The sequence below is a fragment of the Anser cygnoides genome, chromosome 26 (genome assembly GCF_040182565.1).
Source record: "Anser cygnoides isolate HZ-2024a breed goose chromosome 26, Taihu_goose_T2T_genome, whole genome shotgun sequence".
Lineage (NCBI taxonomy): Eukaryota > Metazoa > Chordata > Aves > Anseriformes > Anatidae > Anser > Anser cygnoides.
Window position 1 is genome coordinate 4,986,493 of NC_089898.1, and position 24,530 is coordinate 5,011,022.

General features: G+C 67.8%; 3 protein-coding genes and 1 long non-coding RNA gene across 7 annotated transcripts in view; 2 read left to right on the forward strand and 2 right to left on the reverse strand.

The window, feature by feature from the left end:
* Nucleotides 1-741: 741 nt before the first annotated feature.
* GGCX (gamma-glutamyl carboxylase) lies at nt 742-8,459 on the forward strand. Of its 3 annotated transcripts, XM_066983548.1 has the most exons (16): nt 742-961; nt 2,689-2,922; nt 3,023-3,181; nt 4,358-4,523; nt 5,187-5,265; nt 5,363-5,469; nt 5,549-5,712; nt 5,797-5,888; nt 5,967-6,065; nt 6,631-6,762; nt 6,852-7,003; nt 7,087-7,256; nt 7,333-7,463; nt 7,537-7,684; nt 7,997-8,192; nt 8,271-8,459. In XM_066983548.1, exons 1-16 carry the CDS (start codon nt 757-759, stop codon nt 8,422-8,424), a joined length of 2,388 nt encoding a protein of 795 aa, XP_066839649.1. In that variant the 5' UTR covers nt 742-756; the 3' UTR covers nt 8,425-8,459. The 3 variants fall into 3 exon arrangements, with proteins under 3 accessions (XP_066839649.1, XP_066839648.1, XP_066839650.1); XM_066983547.1 differs by having other exon boundaries at nt 5,797-6,065; XM_066983549.1 differs by lacking the exon at nt 742-961 and adding an exon at nt 2,502-2,597 and having other exon boundaries at nt 5,797-6,065.
* A 61-nt stretch (nt 8,460-8,520) lies between these two features.
* Nucleotides 8,521-13,405, reverse strand: MAT2A (methionine adenosyltransferase 2A). The gene is made up of 9 exons (XM_066983551.1): nt 13,201-13,405; nt 11,742-11,819; nt 11,522-11,644; nt 11,338-11,450; nt 11,120-11,263; nt 10,790-11,008; nt 10,529-10,711; nt 10,296-10,429; nt 8,521-9,793 (listed from the first exon to the last, which is right to left on the reverse strand). The coding sequence occupies exons 1-9, from the start codon at nt 13,289-13,291 to the stop codon at nt 9,691-9,693; spliced, it is 1,188 nt and encodes a 395-aa protein (XP_066839652.1). The 5' UTR covers nt 13,292-13,405; the 3' UTR covers nt 8,521-9,690.
* A 2,375-nt stretch (nt 13,406-15,780) lies between these two features.
* LOC106048907 (histone H2A.V) overlaps nt 15,781-24,530 on the reverse strand; it is a 52,561-nt gene continuing 43,811 nt past the window's right edge. Inside the window, exons 1-5 of one of the 2 annotated variants that reach the window (XM_048055753.2) lie at nt 20,884-21,019; nt 17,799-17,876; nt 17,154-17,267; nt 16,652-16,781; nt 15,781-16,114 (exon numbers count right to left, since the gene is read on the reverse strand). In XM_048055753.2, coding sequence (XP_047911710.2) covers nt 16,053-16,114; nt 16,652-16,781; nt 17,154-17,267; nt 17,799-17,876; nt 20,884-20,886 — 387 coding nt within the window. In that variant the 5' untranslated portion in view covers nt 20,887-21,019 and the 3' untranslated portion in view covers nt 15,781-16,052. Of the gene's footprint in view, nt 16,115-16,651; nt 16,782-17,153; nt 17,268-17,798; nt 17,878-20,883; nt 21,020-24,530 lie in introns of those variants that run through there. The other variant, XM_066983558.1, reaches the window with a different exon arrangement.
* Nucleotides 21,137-24,310, forward strand: LOC136786996 (uncharacterized). Its single transcript, XR_010826656.1, has 2 exons — nt 21,137-22,154; nt 23,160-24,310. It is a non-coding gene; the product is annotated as an uncharacterized lncRNA (long non-coding RNA).

Consider the following 24,530-nt stretch of genomic DNA (forward strand, 5'->3'; position numbering starts at 1 on the left):
CTGGGGACGCAGTGTCCCACATCTGGGACCCCTTGGGGACCCGGTGTCACCTTGGGGACCCAATGTCCCACACCTGGGACCCCTAGAGGACCTGGTGACCCACATCTAAGGACCCCCTGGGGACCTAGTGTCCCACATCTGGGCCCCCTTGGGGACCCGGTTTCACCTTGGGGGCCTGGTGCCCCACATCTAAGGACCTCTTGGGGACCCGGTGTCACCCTGGGGACCCGATGTCCCACATCTAATGAACCCCTGGAGACCCGGTGTCACCTTAGGGATCCGATGCCCCAATTCTAAGGACCCCTTGGGGACCTGTTGCCACCTTGGGGACCTGGTGCCCCACACCCAAAGACCCCCTGGGGACCTGGTATCACCTTGGGGACCCGGTCCCACACATTTAGGGATCCCATGGGGACACAGTGCCACCTTGAGGACCTCATGTCCCACATCTGGGGACCTGGTGTCACCTTGGGGACCCAGTGCCCCACATATGGAACCCCTTGGAGACCTGGTGTCACCTTGGGGACCTGGTGCCATCGTGAGGACCTGGTACCCCACATCTAGGGACCCCTTGGGGACCTGGTGCCACCTTGGGGACCTGGACCCCTGGGGACGCAGTGCCACTCCGGGGGTACCCCAGGTCCCACAAGCCCATCCCCACCTGGGGTCCCGCTGCCACCCTGGGGACCACGTGGCCAAAACAGGGACCTCGGAACCCCCCCCCAACCCCGCTCCTCACGGCCGTGTGTCCCCGCGATGTCCCCAGTGTCCCCGCAGTGTCCCCGCACCGTGGCCTCCAGGTCCTCGGTCTTGTTGCGGAGGTGCTCGAGGTTCTCGCCCCGCGCCAGGATGCGCTCCACGTTCTGGCTCATGATGCTCTTCACGCCCTCCACCTCCCGCTGCAGGTCCCGCACCCGCTCGCTGCCCCCCGGGGCGTCCGCCTGCGCCCGGCACCGCCTCGGTGGGTGGGGGGCACCCCCCCGGGTGCCCCGTGCCCACCCCACAGAGCCCCCGAGGAGCCTCCCCAGCACCCGTGGGTGCTCACAGAGGCCCCCAAGAAGCTGGAGCTGCCCCACGCCCACCCCAAGCGCCCCCCAGCACCCCACAGGGGCTCTGAACATCCCCAGGCACCCCACAAGCTCCCCATAACCCCTTGGGCACCCAATAGGGGCCCCATATACCCCCCTCCAAGCACCCACAGGTGGCCCGTAACCCCTCCAAGGACCCAGAGGTACCTCGTAACCCCCCATAGGTCCCCCATATACCCCCTGAAGCACCCATAGGTGTCCCATAACCCCTTCACAGGCACCCCATACATCCCCTCAGGCATTCATAGGTGGCACTCAAGTGCACATAGGCACCCCATATAGTCACCCAAGCACACATAGGTGCCCCCCAAGCACCCATAGGTGCCCCATATGCCACCCCAAACACCCTATAGGCATAACATATAACCCCCAAGCACCCATAGGTGCCTCATAACCTCCCCAAGCACCCCATAGGCACCCCATATACCCCCCTCCAAGCACCCACAGGTACCTCATAACCCCCATAGGCACCCCATATACCCCTGCAAGCACCCATAGGTGCTCTATAACCCCCACAGGTACCCCCCAGTCACCCATAGCACCCCCCATACAGCCCCGCAAGCACCCATAGGTGCCCTATAGTCCCCCCATACATCCCCCATGCCCCCACAGGTGCCCTATAGCCCCCCCATACGTCCCCCCACGCGCCCACAGGTACCCCTCGAGCACCCATAGGTGCCCTATAGCCCCCCCATACACCCCCCAAGCACCCACAGGTACCCCTCAAGCCCCCACAGGTGCCCTATAGCTCCCCCCAGACACCCCCCAAGCCCCCATAGACGCCCCAACCCCCCCCCAAGCGCCCCTAGGCACCCCAACCCCCCCCCAGGCACCCCATAGGGCCCCCAGCTCCGCCCCCCCCGCGGCAGCCGCAGCCCAACGGCCCCGGGGCACTTCCCCATTTCCCCATTTCCTGGTCCCGGTCCCGGTGCCGGTCCCGTCCCGCCCCCCGCTCACCATGGCCGCAGCCGCTGCCCGGCCCCGCTCCGGTCCCGCTCCCGGTCCCGTTCCCGCCCGGGGCTTCCGGGAGCGGCGGCGGCGGCACCGCCCGGGGCAGGGGCGGGGGCAGGGGGCGGGGTCACGATGGGGTCAGGGGGCGGGGCCAAGGGGCGGGGCCAGACCCGGTGGGCGGGGCCAAGTCTCGGTGGGCGGGGTCGGGGAACCCCGCGGGGTCGCCGTGGGGTGAGGGGGGCGGGGAAAGCGGGAGGGGTCAAGGGTCAGAGGTCACGGGGGGGCAGGGGGCGGGGGGGTTGAGTGGGGGGCAGGGGGCGTGGGGTCAGAGGTCACGGGGCTGGGGGAGGGGCCGCAGGGGGGCAGCGAGCGGGGGAGGGGGAGGGGAGGGGGAGGGGAGGGTCGGTGACCGCAGCGGGGTCAGAGGTCAGGGGGCGGGGCCGGGCATCGCCCCCCCCCCGCTCCCCGGCAGCCGTAGGCCGCCGGGCGGTGCCGTGGCGGTGACGTGGCGAGGGGGCGGGCACCCGGCCATGGCGGCGGTGGCGGCGGCGGCGATGGGTGCGGGCACCGGGCGCCACCGGGAGGGCGGCGGGGACCCGCCGCGCCCCCTGCCCCCCTGACCTCTGACCTCCGACCTCTGCCCCTCCAGGCCCAGCCCGGCGGCGGCGAGCGGGACGCGGGGCGGAGGAAACGGCGGCGGCGACACCGGCACCGGAGGAGCCCCCGGTGCCTTGCGGGGCCCCCCCCGGTGGGCGCCCCCCGGGCCGTGCCCGGCGCCTGCTGGGCTTCGAGCCGCGGGAGCTGGCGAGCTGGGGGCGCCTCGTGCGGCTGCTGCACCGCCCCCGCGACCCCGCCGCGCTCGGGGCCTTCCGGGCCGCCTTCGGTGAGCGGCGGTGACACCGGGGCACCGGGAGCGGGACCCCGCCGCCGCGGCCCCCGGTGGCTCACGGTGTCCCCGCCGCGCCCCCACCCCCCCCCCCCAGGGCTGCTGATGGCGCTGGACGTGCCGCAGGAGCGGGGCCTGGCGCGGCTGGACCACCGGTACCTGGACGGGCTGGAGGTGTGCCGCTTCCCCCTGCTGCCCGGCCTGCGGCCGCTGCCGCTCGACTGGATGTACCTGGTGTACGGCGTCATGCTGCTGGGTACGGGGACACGGGGACACGGGGACAGGGACGGGGGGACAGGGAGAGCAGGATGGGGGGACAGGGGCATAGGGCACGGGGACAGCAGGACGTGGGGCATGGGGACACGGAGACAGCAGGACGAGGGGACGGGGACACGGGGACAGCAGGACATAGGGCCGTGGGGACAGGGACGTCAGGACATGGGGCATGGGGACATGGGGACAGCAGGACGAGGGGACGGGGACACGGGGACAGCAGGACATAGGGCCGTGGGGACAGGGACGTCAGGACATGGGGCATGGGGACACGGGGACAGCAGGACAAGGGGATGGGGACACGGGGACAGCAGAACATAGGGACGTGGGGACAGGGACAGCAGGAGGCAGGGGCATAGGGCACGGGGACATCAGGACGTGGGGCATGGGGACATGGGGACAGCAGAATGAGGGGACGGGGACACAGGGCCAGCAGGACATAGGGATTTGGGGACAGGGGCAGCAGGAGGCAGTGGCATAGGGCATGGGGACAAGGACATCCAGATATGGGACGTGGGGCATGGGGACACAGGGACAACAGGACACAGGGACACAGAAATCTGGAGGCAGGGACACAGGGCATGGGGACACAGGGACATCAGGACACAGGGGTGGGGACAGGAGGACGCATGGACATGGGGACAAAAGGGCATGGGGATGTGGGGGTGGGGACAGCAGGACACAGCGATGTGGAGGCATGGGGACACGGACATGGGGACACAGGGACATCAGGACTTGGGGGGGATGTAGGGACATGGGGATGGGCACATCAGGACACAGGGACATCAGGATGTGGGGACATGGGGACACAGGGACATGGATCAGGGTGGGATGGAGACAAGTACGGGGCACACGGGGATGGCCATGTTGGGGACAGGGACGTGGGGACACCGGGACACGGTGACAGCTGGGTGGCACCGGGCACAGTGCACATGTGGGCGGCCACCATGATGGGGACAGAGGAACAACGGGGACAGGGGAACAATGGGGACAGGGGGACAATGGGGACAAGGACACGGGGACACGGGGCTGGGTGCCACAGGACCCCATGGGGAGCGGGTGCTGGGACAGGATGGGGCCAGACACCGGGGCAGCGAAGGGGATGGGGGGTGGCAGGGGGTGACAGCGGGTGACAGCGGGTGACAGCGGGTGACGACAGGCGCGCTGGGCATCATGGTGGGGTTCTGCTACCGGCTGAGCACCCTGGCCTTCCTGGGGCCCTACTGGTACCTGCTGCTGCTGGACAAGACGACGTGGAACAACCACTCGTACCTCTACGGGCTGCTGGCCTTCCAGCTGGCCCTGGTGGGCGCCGACCGCTACTGGTGGGCACGGGGACACGGGGACGCCTGGGGACATGGGGGGGGGGGGGGGGGGGGGGAACGATGCTGTGCGGTGGGGTAAGGGGGATAAGGGGTGGGGGTGCTGGGGTGGGTGGTCGGGGAGGGTGCGGGGTGCCGGGGGGGGTGGGTAATGGGTGCGGGTCACCTGGGGGTGGCACTGGCCTCGGTGTCCCCAGGGGGGTGGGATGGGCTCTGGTGTCCCCCTGGGACATCAGGGTCCCTGTGGTTAAGGGGCCCTAAGGGGTGACACAAACCCCGGTGTCCCCGTGGTTCCCCATGTGTCAGAGTCCCCTAACAGGTGACACAAACCCCGGTGTCCCCGTGGTTCCCCATGTGTCAGAGTCCCCTAACAGGTGACACAAACCCCGGTGTCCCCATGGCTCAGGGTACCCTAACGGGTGACACAACCCCGGTGTCCCCGTGGTTCCTCATAGCTCAGGGTCCCCCCGGGATGACACAAACCCCGGTGTCCCCATGGTTGTTCCCTGTGGCTCGGGGTCCCCCCCATGGTGTCACAAGCCCTGGTGTCCCCATGGTTCCTCATGGCTCGGGGTCCCCCCAAGGGGCACAAGCCCCGGTGTCCCTGTGGCGGTGTCCCCTGCCCCCCACACCCCCCCCAGCGCCGTGTCCCCCCCCCCCCCCCAGGTCCATCGATGGGCTCCTGCGCCCACAGAAGCGCAACGCCCACGTGCCCCTGTGGAACTACACCCTGCTGCGCGCCCAGGTGGGTGCCGGGGACGCACAGGTGACAGGGGGACATCCCCGCGTGTGCCACCCCCCCATCCTCACCGCCCCCCCCCCCCCCCCCCGGCCCCCTGCAGATCTTCATCGTCTACTTCATCGCGGGGCTGAAGAAGCTGGATGCCGACTGGGTGGGCGGCTACTCCATGAGCTCCCTGGGGCGCCACTGGCTCTTCGCGCCCTTTCGGTGAGCGGGGGGCTCCGGGGGGGCTCCGGGGGGGGGGGGGGGGGTGACAATGACGGTGACAATGACGGTGACGCGGCAGGCTGGTGCTGTCGGAGGAGATGACCAGCCTGCTGGTGGTGCACGGCGGGGGGCTGGCGCTCGACCTCTCCGCCGGCTTCTTGCTCTTCTTCGATGCCACGCGGCCGCTCGCCCTCGTCTTCGTCACCTACTTCCACTGCATGAACTCGCAGCTCTTCAGCATCGGTGAGGGGGGGGGGGGGGCAGCACCCCGGGGGCGGGCTGGGGGGGCTCGGGGGGCCCTAATAACGTGTCCCGTCGCCCCCCCAGGCATGTTCTCCTACACCATGCTGGCCAGCAGCGGGCTCTTCTGCGACGCCAGCTGGCCCCGGCGCCTCTGCGCCCGCTGCCCGCGGTGGCTCCGGGGGGGGCTGCCCAGCACCGAGCCCCCCCGGCACAGCCCCGATTGTCACTACGGGGAGGGGGGAGCCGGGGGGGCGCGGGGGGGGCTTCGTCCCCGGCAGCACCTGGCGGCCGCCTTCACGCTGCTCTACGTGGCGGAGCAGCTCTTCCTGCCCTACTCCCACTTCATCACCCAGGTGGGGGCGATTTGGGGGCATTTTGGGGGGTTTTGGTGAAGGGGGGGGGGGGCGATGTGGGGGGGCATTGCTTGGGGGGGCGTTGCACACGAGGGTGATGCTGGGCTGGTGGGGGGGGGATGTGGGGTTGGGGACACTGGTGGGGGTATGGGGACACTGGTGGGGGTTGTAGGGACACCGCTGGGGGTATGGGGACACTGGTGTGGGGGAAAATAGGGGCACATGGTCACTGCTGGGGGGTTTGGGGACACAGCTGGGGGGCACGTAGGGGTATAGGGACACTGCTGAGCGGCATGGGGACACTGGTGGGGGGCACGTAGGGGTATAGGGACACTGGTGGGGGCACTGGGGTACTGGTGGGAGGCACGTACGGGCGTGGGGACACAGCTGGGGATATGGGGACACTGGTGGGGGTCACATAGGGGTATGGGGACATTTCTTGGGGCACATAGGGGGAGAGGGACAATGCTGGGGGGGCACATGTGGGTACGGGGACACCGCTGGGGGTCCCGTCCTTGTCACCACGGGGCGGGCAGGACACCGACCCCTGCCGCCGCCCCCCCAGGGCTACAACAACTGGACCAACGGGCTGTACGGCTACTCGTGGGACATGATGGTGCACTCGCGCTTCCACCAGCACGTCAAGATCACGTACCGCGACGGGCTCACCGGGGAGGTGGGCTACCTCAAGCCGGGGGTGAGCGGGGGGGGGCAGGGGTGGGGGAAAGGGGGGGGCAGGGGGGCCCAGCCGGTGATATTTTTTTGGGGGTGGGGTCCCCCGAGAAGGTGTTCACGCAGAGCCGGCGCTGGAAGGACCACGCGGACATGCTGAAGCAGTACTCGACGTGCCTCAGCGCCATCCTGCCGCGCTACAACATCTCCCAGCCCCAGATCTACTTCGACATCTGGGTCTCCATCAACGACCGCTTCCAGCAGAGGTGGGGGGGCTGGGGTTTGGGGGGGGGGGGGGCCGGGGGGCTTTGTGGGGTCCGGGGGGGGCTCTGACAGCGCCGTGCCGCAGGCTGGTGGACCCGCGGGTGGACCTGGTGCGCGCCGAGTGGTCCCCGTGGCGCCGCACGCCCTGGCTGCTGCCGCTGCTGCTGGAGCTGTCGCCGTGGCGCGAGCGGCTGCAGGAGCTGGAGAGCGGCCTGGACGGACACACGGACGTCGTCTTCATCGCCGACTTCCCCGGTGAGGGCGCGGGGAGCGGGGCTGGGAGCTCGCCAGGCCCCCCCCCAGCCCCTACATAATTCGCTGTCGGGCGCAGGCTTGCACTTGGAGAACTTCGTCAGTGAGGATTTGGGCAACACCAGCCTGCGGGTGCTGCGGGGAGAGGTGCTGGTGGAGCTGGTGGAGCAGCGCCGCAACCACAGCCTGCGGGAGGGCGAGGGGCTGCAGGTGAGTGGGGGGGGGGGGGGTCGGGGGGGTCCTGGGGGGGTGACGGCCCCATGCCGTCCCCCCCCTGCGGAAGGTGCCCCCCGGGGAGTACCACAAGGTGCACACGGTGTCGCCGGAGCCCTCCTGCTACATGTACACCTACGTCAACACCACGGCACTGGCGCTGGAGAAGAACCTGACGCGGCTGCAGGAGCTGCGAGAGCGGGTGCAGAACGGCACCGGTGAGCCCTGGCCCCCCAAAACCCGGGGTGGGGAGCCCCCCAAGTCCTCACGGACCCCACAACTGAGCCCCACCCCCCCCAAACCAGGATGGGGAGCCCCCCAAATCCCCACAGATCCTGATACTGAGCGCCATGCCCCCCCTAAACCAGGATGGGGAGCCCCCCAAATCCTCACAGACCCTGATCCTGAGCCCCGCGACCCCCAAATTCCTACACCACCCCAAGACTGAGCCCCACGTCCCCCAAACCTGGGGTGGGGAGCCCCCCAAATCCCCACATGCACCCCAAAACTGAGCCCCACGCCCCCCGCAGAGACGGAGCCGCTGCCCCCCGAGCTGTGGCCCATCCTGGGGGAGCCGCTGGCAGCGGGGGCCCCGACGGACCCGGTGGTGGCGGCGTTCCTGCGGCGGCAGCGGCGCCTGGAGGAGCTGGGGCGGCGGCGGGAGGCCAGCCTCGGCCAGCGCCTCCACCGCTTCCTCCGCAGGAAGTACTACCTCTTCCGGCGCAGGTGAGCCCCAAAATCTGCTTTTTTGGCATTTTTTTGTTGCACCCCCCCCCTCAATTGGTACCTTTTCGCTCCCCGCAGCGCGCTGATGACCCTCATCTCCCTGCGCAACCTGGCGCTGGGCCGGCCGCCCCTGGAGCAGCTGGCGCAGGAGGTGGCCTTCGCCAACTGGCGCGGCGAGGAAGAGGAGGGCGCACGGCCCGAGGGCGAGGGGCAGGCGCCCCCCGAGCTCTGAGCGCCCCCAATAAAGTCTCTTTTTTTTTAAACCCACCCCGCGCGCACGCTTTTTTCCCTTCGCTTCCCCCCCCAGGCAGAGGCTGAGGCAGGGAGGTAGAACCTAGCAGTTTTATTGAGTCGGTTTTCGTGTTGGTTTTTTTTTTTTTTTTGGAATCAGTGAAATTGAAACAAACGTAATAAAACCTCCAGAAAAATATTAAGAGGAAAAAAAAAAAAGAGAGAAAAAGAGAGAAAGCCCCCCCCGCCACCCCCACCCCATTGAGGCGGGCGCTGGGGCGCGGGCCCCGGGGCGGGCAGGTAAACAAGCCGGCTTCTCTGTACCACACCGGCCAAATGCGCCGCGCTCCCGGGGACAGCCACCCCAGGCTGCCTGCCCCCATCCATCTCCCCCAGGACGACCCAATCCCCTCCTTTTTCACCCCGTTTCGGAGGCCGCTGCGGCCTCCCGGGGTGGGGGAAAGGCGGGGTCGGGGTGCGGGGGGGGCTTTCAGGAAAATCAAGAGCTGCCGTCTGAGCCCGGGGGCTTCTCTGTACTCACGCCCCGCGCCTCAGCACACAATAAATACACCACTAGAAAAAACGTTCAAGTATGAAGGGCCGATTCCCCCCCCTTTCCCCCCCCAAAAAGCTCGGCCGAGCCCCCCCAGCGCAGAGCTCGGGCGGGAGGAGGGGGTTGTGCAGTTGTGGGTTCAACTTCAGCTTTCTTATAAAGAAAAAAAAAAAGAAAGGAAAGAAAGAAAAAGGTTTCCTCTGGTACCAAACCCGCATGTGGGACGGGGGTGGGCTCAGCTTTAACGCCTGCCCCCCCCCAGCCCCGTGTCACGTACGTCCTCCGAGAGGGGAAGAGAGAAAGAGGTGGGAGCAGAGAGGTTAAAATCCGGTTAAGAACAAAACCAGCACCAGCGAGGTCCCGGCGGGACCCGGGGGGGCGCGGGGAAGCCCCCGCGGGACAGGGAGAGTTTGGGGGGCACCGTCTCGGAGCTCAGACGTCACGAGATTAAAAAGAAGCCAAGGGGGGGGGGTGCACAGCAGCCGTGGGGCGGGCAGGGGGCTCGCCCCCGCGGGCCGGGGGGGGCCCGGGGAGAGGCACGAGGCCGCGTGTGGTCCCCACGCAACCGAAATCCTGGCGACAGACAGCGGTGGGCGAGAGCAGAGGGAGGACAGGAGAGCTGAGGGCAGAGGAGCTCTTTCCCCCAGAGCCTGAAAGCTTCTCTGTAGCCTACGCCAACAGGAGTGGGGAAAAAAGCCTAACACTTGTTATTTTTTAGTACTTTAGCTTTTTGGGAACTTCCCAGGGGAAACTGTCCCTACCAAAGTGGCCATAGGCTGCAGTCCTCTGATAAATGGGCTTCTTCAGATCCAGATCCCTGGAATATACAAGTCCCGCGCTCAGTGAGAGGGTCCAGGCACCGCCACGCTCACACCTCCCTGCCTGCGGGGCCGGGCGCCGCCTGCCCTGTCCTGCTCCCCCTGCCCGGGGCGGTTGCAGCTTCCCCGGCCGCCCCCAACAAGGCGGAGAAGCTGCAAGCGCGCGGCGCTCAGCTGCCGGCGGATACTTACCCCTCAGCAGCACCCGGTCCGCCCGAAAAAGCACTTATCTTCCGGCTTAAGCGGCTCGTGTCCCAGCCCAAAGGCTGCTCCTGGCCTTTACCTCGGCCGTTTTCCAGGTGCGGAAGAGGTGGCGCCGACGGCCAGCGGCGGCACGAGGCGGTGCCCGCGGGCGGCTGGCTCCGGCCGGGTGCAATTCTGCTCGGGCACCCGCGGCCGCACCGCTCGGAGCCGCTCGGAGGGGACCGCGCGCGCTCGGCGCCTGCCACCCGCCCGCCGCCCCCCCGCCCGCCCCCGCGGCGCGCTCCGCCCGCGCGTTACCTGACGATCACCCCGGGGCGGAGGTCGAAGTTCTTCTTGACGATCTCCAGCAGCTCCCGCTCGCTCTTCTGGGACGTGCCGTAGTGGAAGATGGAGATGGAGAGCGGGTGGGACACGCCGATGGCGTAGGAGACCTGAGGAGGGGGGGGGGGGACACAAAGGGATGGGAGGGAATCAAGGCACCGGCAGCACGAGGAGCATTCCCCAGGGAACGGGGCCGTGGCGGCACCCACCTGCACCAGCACCCTGCGGCACAGCCCGGCCTTGATCAGGGACTTGGCCACCCAGCGCGCGGCGTAGGCGGCCGAGCGGTCCACCTTGGTGTAGTCCTTCCCGGAGAAGGCGCCGCCGCCGTGGGCCCCCCAGCCCCCGTAGGTGTCCACGATGATCTTGCGGCCGGTGAGGCCGGCGTCACCCTGCGGGGAGGGAGGGCGTCGTCACCGGCACACGGTGCCGCACCAGCGGGGCGCCAGGCCCCCGGGACGCCGCCGTACCTGGGGGCCGCCGATGACGAAGCGGCCGCTGGGCTGCAGGTGGTAGATGGTGTCGTCGTCCAGGTACTTGGCCGGCACCACGGCCTTGATCACCTTCTCCTTCAGGGCGTCGCGCATCTCGTCCAGGCACACCTCCTCGTCGTGCTGCACCGAGATGACGATGGTGTGCACGCGGATGGGGATGACGGCGCCGCGGTCCTGCATGTACTGAACCGTCACCTGCGAGGAGACGCCGGAGCCTCAGGGGGACGCGGAGAAGCAGCCCCGAGGGTCCCCGGCGAGGCAGCTCCAACGGGGCCGGCCGCAGCGGGGCCTTCGTAGGGCCCTGACCTGCGTCTTGGAGTCGGGGCGCAGCCAGGGCAGGGTGCCGTTGCGCCGCAGCTCGGCCAGCTTCGCGTTCAGCTTGTGGGCCAGCACAATGGTGAGGGGCATGCACTCCTCCGTCTCGTCCGTGGCGTACCCGAACATCAGGCCCTGCGGGAGAGGCGTGCTCCAGCTCGGCGCCCCCCGGCTCAGCGCGGGCGGCGGGAGGCGGCCCCGAGCCTCACCTGGTCGCCGGCCCCGATGTCCTCCTCGCTGCGGTCCAGGTGGACGCCCTGAGCGATGTCCGGGGACTGCTGCTCCAGGGCCACCAGCACGTTGCACGTCTTGTAGTCGAAGCCTGAGGAGGGAAAAGCATTTGAGCGGGGCCGCCGGCACCACTGGCCGCGAGGGAGCGGCCCCAGCACGCACCTTTGGAGGAGTCGTCGTAGCCGATGTGCCGGATCGTGTCCCGAACCACCTTCTGGTAGTCCACGACGGCTCGGGAGGTGATCTCGCCCGCCAGCAGGATCATCCCCGTCTTCGCAACCGTTTCTGCAGGGAAAGGAAGAGGAAGGGAGGGGAGGGGAGGTCAGCCCTAGCCCCGGCCCTGCCCGCCCCGCGCCGCCTCCCTGGGCGGGCACCGACTCACCACAGGCCACCTTGGCGTCGGGGTCCTGCTTGAGGTGGGCGTCCAGCACGGCATCGCTGATCTGGTCGCAGATCTTATCTAGGGAGAAGGCACGGGGCCGTCAGCGCGGCGCGGCCCTTCCTTCCGCAGCTTCCACGGTAAGCTGCCAGCGCGAGCCGCTGCGCTGCCCGAGCCGGGCACGGGCCTCCCATTAAGCCGGCGAACACAGCGTTCTCCTTGTCCCCGCTGCGGGTTATTAGCGTGGAATTTCAGGCATTTGCCCATTAAACCCTCGGAGCTCGAGTTACATTTGGGTCAGGGCTTAGGTTCAGCCACCTACGGCACCGCTGAGAGGGAAATGGCACCGTGGGGCCAGGCAGCACCGCCCTGGCTGCCCTAATCCTGCCCCGCGGGCTGCTCTCAATGGGTTCTTTGGTGCCTGCGGCTGCCCCCATGTGTGCCCAGCCTGGGAAATGGGGTCCCACCAGCAGCCCAGCCCCCCCCAGCACCCAGGATGCTTTACTCGGGGCTAGGAGCCCCCCCTTTTATTGCAGGGTGTCGGACGGGCCCCACAGCAAGCAGACAGCTTCGCCGTCCTTGGCGGCGACCTTTCGGGGCGGATTTAGGAGAGGAGGAGAGGCCAGCGCCGCGCCGCAGCGGGGAGGGGGCTGCAGGAGGCTCCCCTCGCCCCTGCCCGGGGTGAAAGGGCAGCGGGACGGACCTTCAACCCGCGGGGCGATAAGAGGGGCACGCCGTGCCTCGTGCCCGCCTTGCTTCATCGCCTCTCCTGCCCCGCCGCCGGCACGTGACGGCCCCCGCAGCTCCGGTGCCGGGCGGGGGAAGGAGCACGAGGGCGGCCGCGGGGAGGGGGGGGGGGAGAGCTGGGGGCTGGAAAACGATGACAACGGGATTCGGTTGGGGGGGGGGGGGCAGAGCTGCTGGAGGCTGCTCCCGAGCGTGTGCCCAAAAACGGGGAGCACTGGAGCCGGGGGCAGCCCGGGAGGATGCCGAAGGGCCGAGAACGGGGTGGGGACCACATCCCGGGGGGGGGGACACACCGGTGTCCGCCCGGTGCTCAGGGCGGCCCGGAAGCTGCTTAGTCACGGCGGTGACTCACGGCCGGCCCCCCCCCCCCCCCCCCCCGGCGGCATCACCCCGAGGGCGGGCACGGAGCCCCCACGGGGGGGGGACCACAAAACCTCCCCCCCCCCCCCCTTTTTTCTCACCCGCCCCCCCCGCCCTCCCCACGCGGGAACCACGTGCGCGCCGGGCCCGCAATGCGGCGCGCGCCGCCCCGCCACTGCGCGCGCGCCCGGTGGCGTCATCGCCTCCCCCCTCCCCTCCCCGAGCCGGCCGCGCGCGCGACCCCCCCCCCTTTTATCCTCCTCCTCCTCCTCCTCCTCCTCCTCCTCCCCCCCTCCCCTCGCTGAAGCGGCCTCGCGCCTGCGCGCTGCCCGCCTCGGCCCGGCCGGGCCCGCACCTGGGTGCCCCTCGCCCACGGACTCGGAGGTGAAGAGGAAGGTGCCCTCCTCGATGAACACCTCGTGGAAGCCGTTGAGCTGCCCGTTCATGGCGGCGGGGAGGCGGGCGGGCGGAGAGCAGAGCGCGGGGCGGAGCCGGCGGGCGGAGCGAGGGCGAGCAGCTTCGGCGGCCGCGGCGGACTGAGCAGGGCGCCCGCCGCCCCGCCTCTATTTATATCCTCCTCGCCCCGCCCCTCCCGGCGGCGCCGGCCAATGGCGTGCGCAGCGCGCGCCGCGGGGCGGGGAGGCGGGACCACGAGGGGCGGGCGGGGGGGGGCGGGTTACGTAACGCCGAGCGCTGCCCTCGGCGGTGCCGCTCCTCCGAGCAGCCCGCGGGGAAGCGAGCCGTTAGCTCAGTGTGTAACGCGGCCGGGGCGCCCCTCCGTGCCCTCGCCCCGCGGCGGAGCGGGCACCGAGCGGCTCCCCCCGGCTCGCTTCCCCCCCCGCCCGGCCACATGGACCCGCCCGCTGTGCCCGGCGGCGGGAGGCGCGGCGGGCGCATGCGCACGGCCGTGAAGGGAGGGGGAAGGGGAAAAGGGCAGCGCACGCGCAGTGCGGCGGCGGCGGCGGGCGGGCGGCGAGGACGGCTCCTCCCGGGCGCCGCCATCTTGCGCGCCTGAGGCGCCGCCATTGTGCGGCCCGCGGCGCCCCCCCGGTGCTCCACCCCCCCCCAGGGCCCCCCCGCCTCACCGGGGCCTCGCCCCCCCGCCCTCGCGACCCGTCCCCGCCCGCCCCGGTTACCCCCCCCCCTCCCCCGCCGTAGGCCCGGCGCCTCCCGCCGCCATCTTGTGCCGGGCGCGGGGGCCGCCTGACGCAACGGGCCGCGGGGGTTGCAGCGCTGGGGCCGGCCCCGCACACGCCGCCGCTGCCCGGCCCTGCCCCGCGGCCAGGTGTGGGCCCGGCGCTGCCTCCCCGGCGCCAGCACGGCCACGGGGCGGGCCCGTGGTGTGGGGTCAGGACAGACGGACGGGGCAGGTCAGACGGATGGACAGCGGGGTGCGTGGGGGGAGCTGCTCGAGCAGGACAGACGGACACCTGCGGACCACCCCCCCCAAGGTGGATGGAGAGCAGGGGCTTGCCTGCTCAGGACGGACAGACGGCCAGGACCGCTGTACAAGACAGACGGACACCTGGGACCCACGCTCTCAGGACAGATGGACACCAGGAGCCCCTCACAAGACGGATGGACGCCTGGGATCCGTGCCCAGGACAGAAGGACACCAGGAACCTGCCCACACAAGAGGGATGGACACCAGGGACCCCCCCCCATCCAAGACAGACATCCAGGGCAGACAGATACCTGGCACCCACATGCTCCAGGTAGATGGACACCCAGAATCCCAGGACAGACGGACAGATCTCCGAGATAGATACACACCCACGCTTTGCACGCCCAGGACAGATGCCCGAGATAGATGCACACCCACGATTCACGTGCCCAGGACAGCCAGCCAGCCAGCCCGCAGACACCCAGTTCAGGTGGGATCCCCACACCCAGGACAGACGGACAGCCAGGACCCACACACCTGGGACAGATAGCGACCAGGACAGACGGACACACCCCAGCGCCCTACACACCTGGGAGAGACAAACCCTCGGAACCTGCACGCCCAGGACGGACAGACACCTCGGAGCATGTGCTTAGGACAGACGGACGCCCCAAAGCCACCTGTTTAGGACAAACAGACACCGTGAACCCACGTGTTTAGGATAAACAGACACCCCAAACCCACATGTTTAGGGCAGACAGACACCCCAAACCCACACATTTAGGACAGACAGATACCCCCAACCCTCATATTTAGGACAGACATCCTGGACCCATGGATTTAGGACAGACAGACACCCCAACCCTCATATTTAGGAGGGACAAACACCGCAGACCCACGTATTTAGGACAGACGGACACCCTGGACCCCCTATATTTAGGGCAGATGGACACCCCAAGCCTCATATTTAGGGCAGACTCCCTGAACCCACATATTTAGGGCAGACAGACACCCTGGACCCACACATTTAGGACAGACAGACACCCCAAACCCCCCATAATTAGGACAGATGGACACCCCAGGCCAGTTCCCGCCCCACCCCACCAGCTACACGGGCTGGGGGCGGGGCCTCCCGCCCGCACATTTGCATAGGGGGCGTGGCCGCCCCTATTTGCATTTGGGGTGGGAAAGCGCCACACCCAGACCTCCACCCAGGGCCCGGGGGGCCCCTGGAGGCCCCCGTGCCAGTGGAGGGGGGGAAATCTGGGGGGACACGTCCTCTGGGGACGTGGGGGGGGTGCCCCGCTTTTCCTGACATCTCCCCCGCGGGTGCTGCAACTCTCGGAGGCTGGAAAGGAGCCCGGGGAGGTTCCCGGCGGGACCTGGCTCCCCATCTCACTTCTCAGCGCCTTCCTCCAGCTCCGCGATAACGCCGCACCCCCACAGCGTTATCTCCCGCGGAAACAGCCCCACCTAAACCCACCCCCCCAGGGGCTTACAAGAGCCACGGTGCACCCCCCCGGGCCCTCAACACCACACGCCGACAGCAGGTTTTGTAAAAAATGGTTTATCCGTTCCATTTTTGTATAAAACACACGGGAGAAACCTAGCCAATCACCACACGAATCGCTGCCACGTGACAAGGTAACTTTTTGTCAAACTTTGAACCTAAAGACCATACAAATGTTTGCTCCTGTCTACAGTCAATTGTCTATGCTCTTCCATCGAACTATTCCTTAAAAAAAAATTCCACATATCCCCGGCTTTCTTCTGTCCCGGTTACAGTACAACGACAGGGAGGACGCGGGCTGGTTACGACTCCTTTACGCGGTTTTCTGCTGTCCCTTCTTCCCGATCAGAGACTTGTGGATGTGGGGGATCACGCCTGCGGGGAGAACAACGCGTCAGGGCTGCCGCCGGCGTCACAACGTGCTTAGCCGCCGGGAATTCCCTCTTCCCTCCCATCCTGCCATAAATCTGCCATCCTGGAGGGGGAGGCAGCTCCCCCCACGCTAAAGGACGCAGGGTTCGGGGGGAGAGAAGCTGAGCTCTGAGGCCCACGCTTCGGGAAGGAGCGAGGCTGCCCCAGCAGAAGCCTCTCAGAGAGGTGGTGCGAGGATCGCAGGAGATCGGGGACCCTCCCGGCACGCAGCAGGGCAGGCATGCCGCTCGCCACGCACCTGGGAAAGCCCAGATGGGGAAAAAAAAAACAAAAACAATCCAACAGCCCGCGAGGAGCGGCAGCGAGGAAGCCCGGAGCTGAGGGGCGAGCTCTCGGCAGCTCCCCAGCACCGCCCGTCGCTGCGGATTCCAGCCCAAAGCGACCGCGCTGGCGAACCGGGCTGAATTCTGCCCCAAAATACCCTCCTGCCCCTCCGCACGGCCAGGGGAAGGAGCGGAGGAGCCCCACGGCCCCGCTTACCTCCCCCAGCAATGGTGGCTTTGATGAGGGAGTCCAGCTCTTCGTCGCCGCGGATGGCGAGCTGCAAGTGCCGGGGGGTGATGCGCTTTACCTTGAGATCCTTCGAAGCGTTGCCTGCCAGCTCCAGCACCTGGCGAGAGACCGGCAGCGCCGCGAACCTCAGAGGGGGCTCAGAGCACCTCCAAGTGCCAGGAGGAGCCGAAAGCTCTTCCCCTCCTCACACGCGCCGCTGGAGCCGGCGGGCGTGCGGAGCGCTGGCACCGCGCCCGCCTGTCCCCGTGTCACCAGAATTTTTTCCAGAAAATCTTCCCGAGTTTTTTTTTTTCCCCCCCTCCCCCTGTTATAAACCCAGCAGAAACCCCAGCCGCCTCCCCAAAACGAAAATCAGCGCAACAAGAAGAATTGTCGGGGAATAAAACCGGAACGAAATCCGACAGCTTGGGATTAAACGCCCTCACAGGTGGGCCTGCTCCCGGAAGGCGAGCGGCTGCCGCGCCCTCACCTCGGCGGTGAGGTACTCGAGGATGGCCGCGCTGTACACCGCGGCGGTGGCGCCCACTCGCCCGTGGCTCGTAGTGCGGGTCTTCAAGTGCCTGTGGATGCGGCCCACCGGGAACTGGAGAGGAAGCAACGGAGACGGGGTGAGCACCAGGTACCGGATCCCCACCCCGCGTGCGTGCCGGTACCGGGCTGCACCGGGGCCGTTTTCCCCCAGACCCCGCCCCGGGACAGAGTTCCTACACCGAGACAAATTTTAGCCCCCGTTTAACGACGAGGAGCGCTGCACACAGGGGAGAGGGGCACAGAACTGGGTGAATGGCCCAGCAGAGCCCCCCCACGCACCCGCTGTGGTACCCCACAACCCCCAAGCGATGCCCGCAGCCTTCCAGGCCAGCCCCAGGCCGGATCCTTCCCGCTGAGAGCCGGGAGCGAGCGCCCCCGCCCAGCGAGGGCCTCCCCGCCCCGCCACAGCCAGGGCGGCGCTGGAAGCGGGGCAAGAAACGACAACAGCAGAAGTGCCCCGCCGTCGTTGTGCTAAAACAGGGGAAAACAAAAAAGGGCTGTGGCACCCCGCCCCTCGGACGCAGGAGGTTCGTTACCTCCGCGACGTTTCACAGCCCGGGACCGCGAGGCGGCCGCACGTTACCTGCAGCCCGGCTCTCTGGGAGCGGGACACCGCCTTGGCCTTGGCCTTGCCGCTGTCCTTGCCAGCTTTACCACCAGCCTGCGGAGACAGAGCCCTCGTTAGTCCTGCCCCTGCGAGCGCGCCCGCTGACGAAGCCGCCTCGGTTCTCGCCCCCCACCCCGTGATAATTTTCCACGCGTGCTGCCGGGCCCGCTGCTTTCAGAGCAGCCCCGGGTGCGTTTCCGCTACCAGGCGAGCGGAATTTTTACGTTTCCTGTTACCGCTATTCCCATTATTTTTCCAGAAGGCGGCAAACGGGGGAGAACCAGCAGAGAGCAGTTGTTGTTTCGCAGCAGCAGTTGGGAGAAATCTAGGATTTGGGGTCGGTTCCCGTCGGGCATGCGGCAGCACGCCTTTCTGAACGCCGGGATTCGCGGCTCAGCCCCGCGCGTTTCCAGGGCGATCCCTTCTCCTGGGAGCTGCTCCCTGCCACAGGCGTCCTGCAAAGCCCCGAGTGCGGCTCTGGGAGCCGGGGGGGGAACGAGGAGGAAGCGGCCACGTGCGGGCGGCTCTCTCACATCTGCCTAAACAGGATCATGGGAGTGAGGCGCTAATTCAAGCCTGAAGTCGCTAATTCTGACAGGAAGAGCCTCCCGGAGGCTGGGAGGGGCGCAGGGGAGGCAATTTTTAGTTAAGGTGCGGGCGGGCTGGGCCGTCCTGACCCCAACGCCATCCCATTCTGAAAGCGATGGGAGCAGGGCTGGCTGCAAGCCAGCTGGGGCCAGCCAGCAGCCGCCCGTCCCGCTCTGCGGGAAGCGGCCACGGGATCCAGAGCTCCCTTTGGGCCCCAGCACAGAGCACAAAGACGCACGCCAAGCTGCACGGGGAAGGTGTTTAATTTGGAAGCGGAGCAGTGCTGGGCGAGGTGGCGGAGCCGGGGCCAGCTTCCTGCAGCGTGAAGCACGAGGCCGCGGCCGCTCCTCCCTGCTCAGGGAAAGCTGGCACCTGGTAAGCGCGCGGCGTTCTGGCAGCTGGCACCGAAACGGGGCTTCCTTGGGGAGCGGCCGGCTCCGGTTCCTTCGGGAGGGCAGCGAGGGCGAGATTCCTTACACCGAGGGAGCTCGGGGAGACCCGTGCGAAGCATTTTGAGGCACCACGCTTGAGGATCCCCTCACTGGTGCGGCTCTGGGAAGCCCGAGCAGGAAGCTGAGCTCCTCGTGTCGGTGCAAGGCCTCCAACCTTGGCGCAGAAGACTCAGGGAGGGATATTTTCGGCTGGGCTTCTCTTTCCTGGCGAGGCAGCTTTGGAAAAGAGCACTGGGTGCTCGCACTGCGAGCTTTTATTGGCCAGCGCCGCGACTTCCCTGTCGGGCCCCCCAGCTGGCAGCTTCCTGCTCGCTCGTTATTCGAGCAGAAGGGGAAGGGGTCGGACACGAGGGGCCGCGAGTCCTGAGCTGTCCCCATCCCGGGGAGGAGAAGCCTCGCGCCGGCTGCCCACCATCGCAGCTCATCACGGCCTTCCTCCTGAGCCCGGGGACTTCTTCCTCTGCCCAGGAAGCGAGGCTGGAGGAGGCTGGCAGGTTACGCCGCCCGGCATGCACTGTCCAGAAAATCCCAGGAATTAACACCTGCGGTGCATTCGGCTTTCACTTGAGTCCCTCACCCCAAGCAAACCAGGTCGAGCTGTCAGCCCCTGCCCATCTGGGGGAAACACGCTGGCCATCGACATCCCCGAACCCTGGAGTTTTCCTGAGGAAAAGCTCCGCAGAAGGCCGCAGCACTCATAACCCAGCGCAGAAGCAAAGCGGGGAATGCAGCCTCGCTAGTTTACTAGCGGAGAACCAGAGTAATTAAATCTATCACCGCTGCCTCTCTCTCCAGAGGAGTCAGGACCTGTTAAATCCAGGACGAGCCCTGGCCCCAGCAGCTTCACTCCCCCAGCGAGCAGGGGGAAGGTGCACAGGTCCCTGTCGCCCCAGGGAGCCGCTCGCCGGGAGCTCCCACGCACCTCGCTCTGTTTCTGAGGCAGCAGGGAGCTGCTTCCATCCCTTCTACAAACGTGTGCCTCCAAGGCTGCGTTTTCAAGGAGAAAAACAAACTTTGGCGGCCGTTCTCAGCTTGGTTTCACAGCACCACCGGTGGTATTTACCAACAGCGCCCGTGTGACACCCGGCCCCACAGCTCTCCCTGGCGATGCCGCACTGAGCCGTTATCAGAGTGCGTTCCCCTCCCTAAACTTGCTAAAAGAACAAGTTTTTCGTCCACAGCCACCGGTTACGGGGCACCCAGCAGCGCAGGGAGGCGAGGGTTGCATAACTTCACCCGGCACTTCCACCTCAGCCAGCGCAGGCTCCTCCTTAGCCTCAGCTGCTCGCTTTAAGTTACACACCCCGGCACCGAGAGGCGGAAAGGGAGAAAAAAAAAAAAAAAAAAAACAAGCTTGGCGACCTCCAGCCCGGAGCTGCCACCCCTGCCTGTCCTTCGGGGAGAGCCAAAACCCTAACGCCCAGCGCAAGCTCCGGCAGCCGGGCCCTAAACCCGGCAGCAGCACGGCCCCACGGGGAGTAAACAAGCACCGGGAGCAAACAAGCACCGGGAGCAGCAGAAGCGGGACCCTCCCCACGAGTTTCGGGTGCCGCAGGGGGTTAAACCCCCGGCTGCCTTCCCCAACCCCCCCCCCCGCCCCCCCTCAGGAAGCCCCCGCGGAGAACGAAGGTGCCCAAACCCCAGCAACCAGCGGGGGCGGCAGGGCCGGGGCCGCCCGGGTCACCCCCCGGTGTGACGCAGCCCCGGGGGAGCCGGGGGGCACCGCGCGGGGCCTCTTCACGGGACCGCGGGGGGCTGGGAGCTGCCAGGAGCCCGTGCGGTACCACGGGGCAGGCCGCCGCCGGGCCGCCGTCCCCGCGACTCCAACCGGGAGAGGACCGGAGGCGCTGCGAACGGCAAGGGGACCGCGGACAGGGCCCGGAGGCCGTGACAGGGCCCGGGGCCCTTCGACAGGGCCTGGCCCTGGCCCTGGCCCCCCCGCGGCTCCTCGCCGGTCCCCCCCCGCCACCCCCGGGCCCACCGGGAGCAGGCCGAGCCCGGCGGCCGCCACCGCCCCTCACCATGATTCCGCCGCCCGAGTCCGCGCTGGAGCCGCCTCAGGAGCCGCCAGACAATGACCCGCCCGAGCGCGACGCCCGCCGCCGAGACCCCCGCAGCCAATCACGGCGCGCCGTGCTTATTTGAACGGCCCGCTCGGACCAATCGGCGAGCGGCTTCTTGCTACCCCCTCCCGACCAGCTCCCTCTGCTGGCCCCGCCCCTCGACCCGTTTAACGGCTGGTGGGGTTTTTTTTTTTAGGTTTGCACACGGCACGCAGGGCTGAGGGGAGGGGGGCGGCGCGGGGGAGTGACGTGTCGAAGAGCCAATAGAAAGAGCCGATCCGGCTGAGGGAGGCGGGGTTGGGAGAATAGACATGCGGCGGAGCCAATGAGAGGGGAGAAGAGGCTTTCCCGCCCATTCTCTCTCCCCGCCCCCCGGGTTGTTTGTTTGTTTGGGGGGGGGGGAGAGGGCGGCTGAGGGGCCCTGAGGGGAACCGGGGACGGGAACCGGGGACGGCCTCTGGAGGGCCCCCGGTTGTGATCCAGGCCCCGTGGCCGTCGTCTGTCCGCCCGCCCGTCCCCCTGAGAGGCCCCAGCGCCGCCCCCGTGAGGAGAGGCCGCGGCTCCCAGCCCGGCCTGAGGGGAATTCACCCCCGGGACGCCGAGGGGGCGCCCTTGTGTGGTGTTTTTTTTATTTTTTTTCGCAGGAAATTCCCCCAATAAAGGCCGGTGTTGCCCTAAAGGGGAGCACGGTGGGGCTGGGGTGGCCCCGGTGCCCCCCCCGGTGCGGGTTTCGGTCGGGGCTGGGGGGCTGAGGGGCGGCTTTTTGCCCAGGGGCTCGGAGGGGAAGGTCGCTGCTAACGGCTGGGATCAAATAGTGTGGAAAAAGCCCCAAAATTCCTCCCGGGAGCCGCTGCAGGTCATTGGGGCGGCTGTGATGGTAGGTGGGAAAAAAGACTTCCCTGCTCCGTTGCAAAGCCAAGCTCTGGGCACACACCGAGAGCCAGGGAGGGGAATTTTGTGGGGAAATTTGGTGTTCAGCGAGCAGGACTTGGGATCTCGTGGAAGCTGCGTCGGGAGCGCAGCGCAGGCCCCTGTGCAGAGGAGCTCTGCGTCAGGCTGGCTGTGGCCGTGAATTCTCCAAACAGGAAAAAAAGAAAAATGGAAAGAGGCAAAAATCCCCCATGGAAAGAGCTGCGGAGCCGGACCTGCCCTCACGAGAGGGGGCGCCCCGGCTGCCTCCCCAGGACGTGCAGGACGGACGCTGCCAGGGAGGAGGCGATGGAGGAGAGGTAGGGGAGCATGGGCTGGGGAGGAGGAGGAGGAATAGGAGAAGGAGAGGCCCCCTTACGCCTCAGTTCCCCACCAACCCTCCCCCAGCACTAAGCATCATGCCTCTTAATGCACCCACAGCATTTTTGGGGTGCATGGGGGGGGCTCAGCAGCGGATCTGCCCCCCCCAACCCCACTGCCTGCACCTGCCCCGCAGACAACAACTGCTGCCGGCGCCTGCAGCCCCCACAGCTGTCCCTGGGGCTCACCACAGCCCCCCTCAGCCCCCACAGCCTCCCCCGGCCCCCACCGGAGCAGCTGGCACCCGGGGGGGGACGCCGCCGGTTCCTTTTTACGAGGCACCAGCACGGATCCGGCTCTGTGGACGGGGTCACGCCAGGTCCCCGAGCCCGGGGGCTGCGCGCGGTGGTGGCGGCGGCGGTGACGGCCGCGGCTCTCAGTGCGCAGGCGGCTGCCGCCCGTGTCCTCAGATGAGCCCGCGCCCGCAGGGAGCCGCAGAGCTAAATGCGGCGCGGGCTGCGGCGCCTGCGTCACCGCGCGCGGGCCCGGCGTGGGCTGCAGCGCTGCTGGGGTGGGGGTGGGGGGGGCGAAAACAGGGGGGGGGAGCACAGCCGTGGGCACCCGCACGTGCCACACGTATGCACCGAGCTTTGCACCAAACCCTTTTTGCCCTCCCCCTCCCTCGACGGGGGCGATTCCTCGCACTTGCGCCCGCCAGCTGCACGCGATGCCCCCCCTCCCGCAGCCCACCCCAGCTGTCCCCGCGCCTCGGGGGGGCCCCCCAAGGGGCTGCGCTGCCCCCAGAACCCAGCTCGGGGACGAGGCGGCCCTCGGGGCGCTTCCACCAGCACCAGGGACCCCACAGCAATCAGGAGCCCCCCGCACCGACCCCCAACCCCCCCCCCCCCCCCCAAAAAGAGCGAGGCAGAGGCCGGGTGGGTTTTTTTCATTCACTTTTCCGCATACTTTTTATTTGTTACAAACATACAATTCTTTAAATATAGACTGTAAAACTCCATTTGCAAAAATCTGCTACGGTAAGGAGTGCTCGCTAGCATGAGGAGTTCGTCACGTCGGGCGTCATCTTTGCTAGTGGTAAATCCAGGACCTGCCTTCGGCAACCGCCGGCCGCTCCCCGGCGCCTCCCGAAGCCGCCCCGCCGGCCGCAGAGGAAGGGAATGAGAATCGGCCCCGCTGCCGTGGGAGAGGGGGACGGGGCCCCTCCGGGCGCCGGCAGCCCCGCGCTGGGCCGCGTAAAGTGCATGGTTTGCTTTAGTTTTTTTTTCTTTCATTAAAAAAATAAGAGGAATAAAACTTTCTTCTTTCGTCAAGGTACTTCGGGGTGAACGTTTTGGTCTCTCAGCAGATATTGCGGAAGCCAGGCCTGGCCCTGGCGCCTCTCTCTCTCTGTCTCTCTCGCTTTCTGCCTCCAGCTCTCGCGGAGGATCTGCCTCGCCCGCCCCGATGTTTCACCTCCTCAGCTCTGCCCCAGGCGCGGGATGACCGCGTGCCGGGGCCGAGAGCGCTCACCGTTCGCCGCGCCGCATGCAGGACAGACCCGCGGCCGTCCCTTCCGGCGGCCTCGTGCCTCCACGCCGCGTTTTCGAGGCCGGTAACGCGCGGCCTCGAGCCTCGTGGTCGCCAGCGGCACCGCCAGCTCCCCGAACCGCGCTGCCCCGGGCGCGGGGAGAGCTCGGCGGGGGCCGCGAGCCCGCCGGCCTCTGCCGCCCTCTCTCCCGGCTCTCGGCGCGCCCGCTCCCGTCCGTCCCAGCGGGTGCCTTCCCGAGCGCCGCTCCCCAGCGGGGCGGAAGCCGGACGGGAGGTCCCGGCGCGCGCCGGGAGCTTACGCCAACACAAACCCCGAGCTCGCACACCGCGCTGCCTGACCGAGCCATCCGGCTCCGGGAGGAAGATGAGGGAGCCTTCCTCCCGCAGCCTCGTCCTCGCGGCACGCCTCGCGCTCCCGTCGGAACCCCGCGCGCCTTTCCCGTCGGGAAACCGCTCCCGGCCCCGCGGCGCGAGCCGAGGCCGCGCTCCTCGGGCGAATATCTGCTGAGAGATCCCTTTGTGCATCGGCTGAAGTACCGTCATCACTCGCTCACGGTTCTTTTTTTGCCTTTTTTTTTTTTTTGCTTTTTTCTTTTTTTTTTTCTTTTCTAAAAGAGAAGTCGGCGAGGCTCTCGCCAACGAGAGGAACCGCCCCTCTCCGGAGAGCGGAGCAGCTCGGCGGCTCGCTCGCTCCCGTCCTCGCGAGTCGTCCGAGGGGCCGCTCGGTGAGGGGATCGCGGCCGCCAGCCTCGCGCGCCCGTCGCCCTGCGCGGCCGGGAGCGCGGCGGGGACGCTCCGTCGTGGTTTTTCCTTTTCTCTCAGGAGGG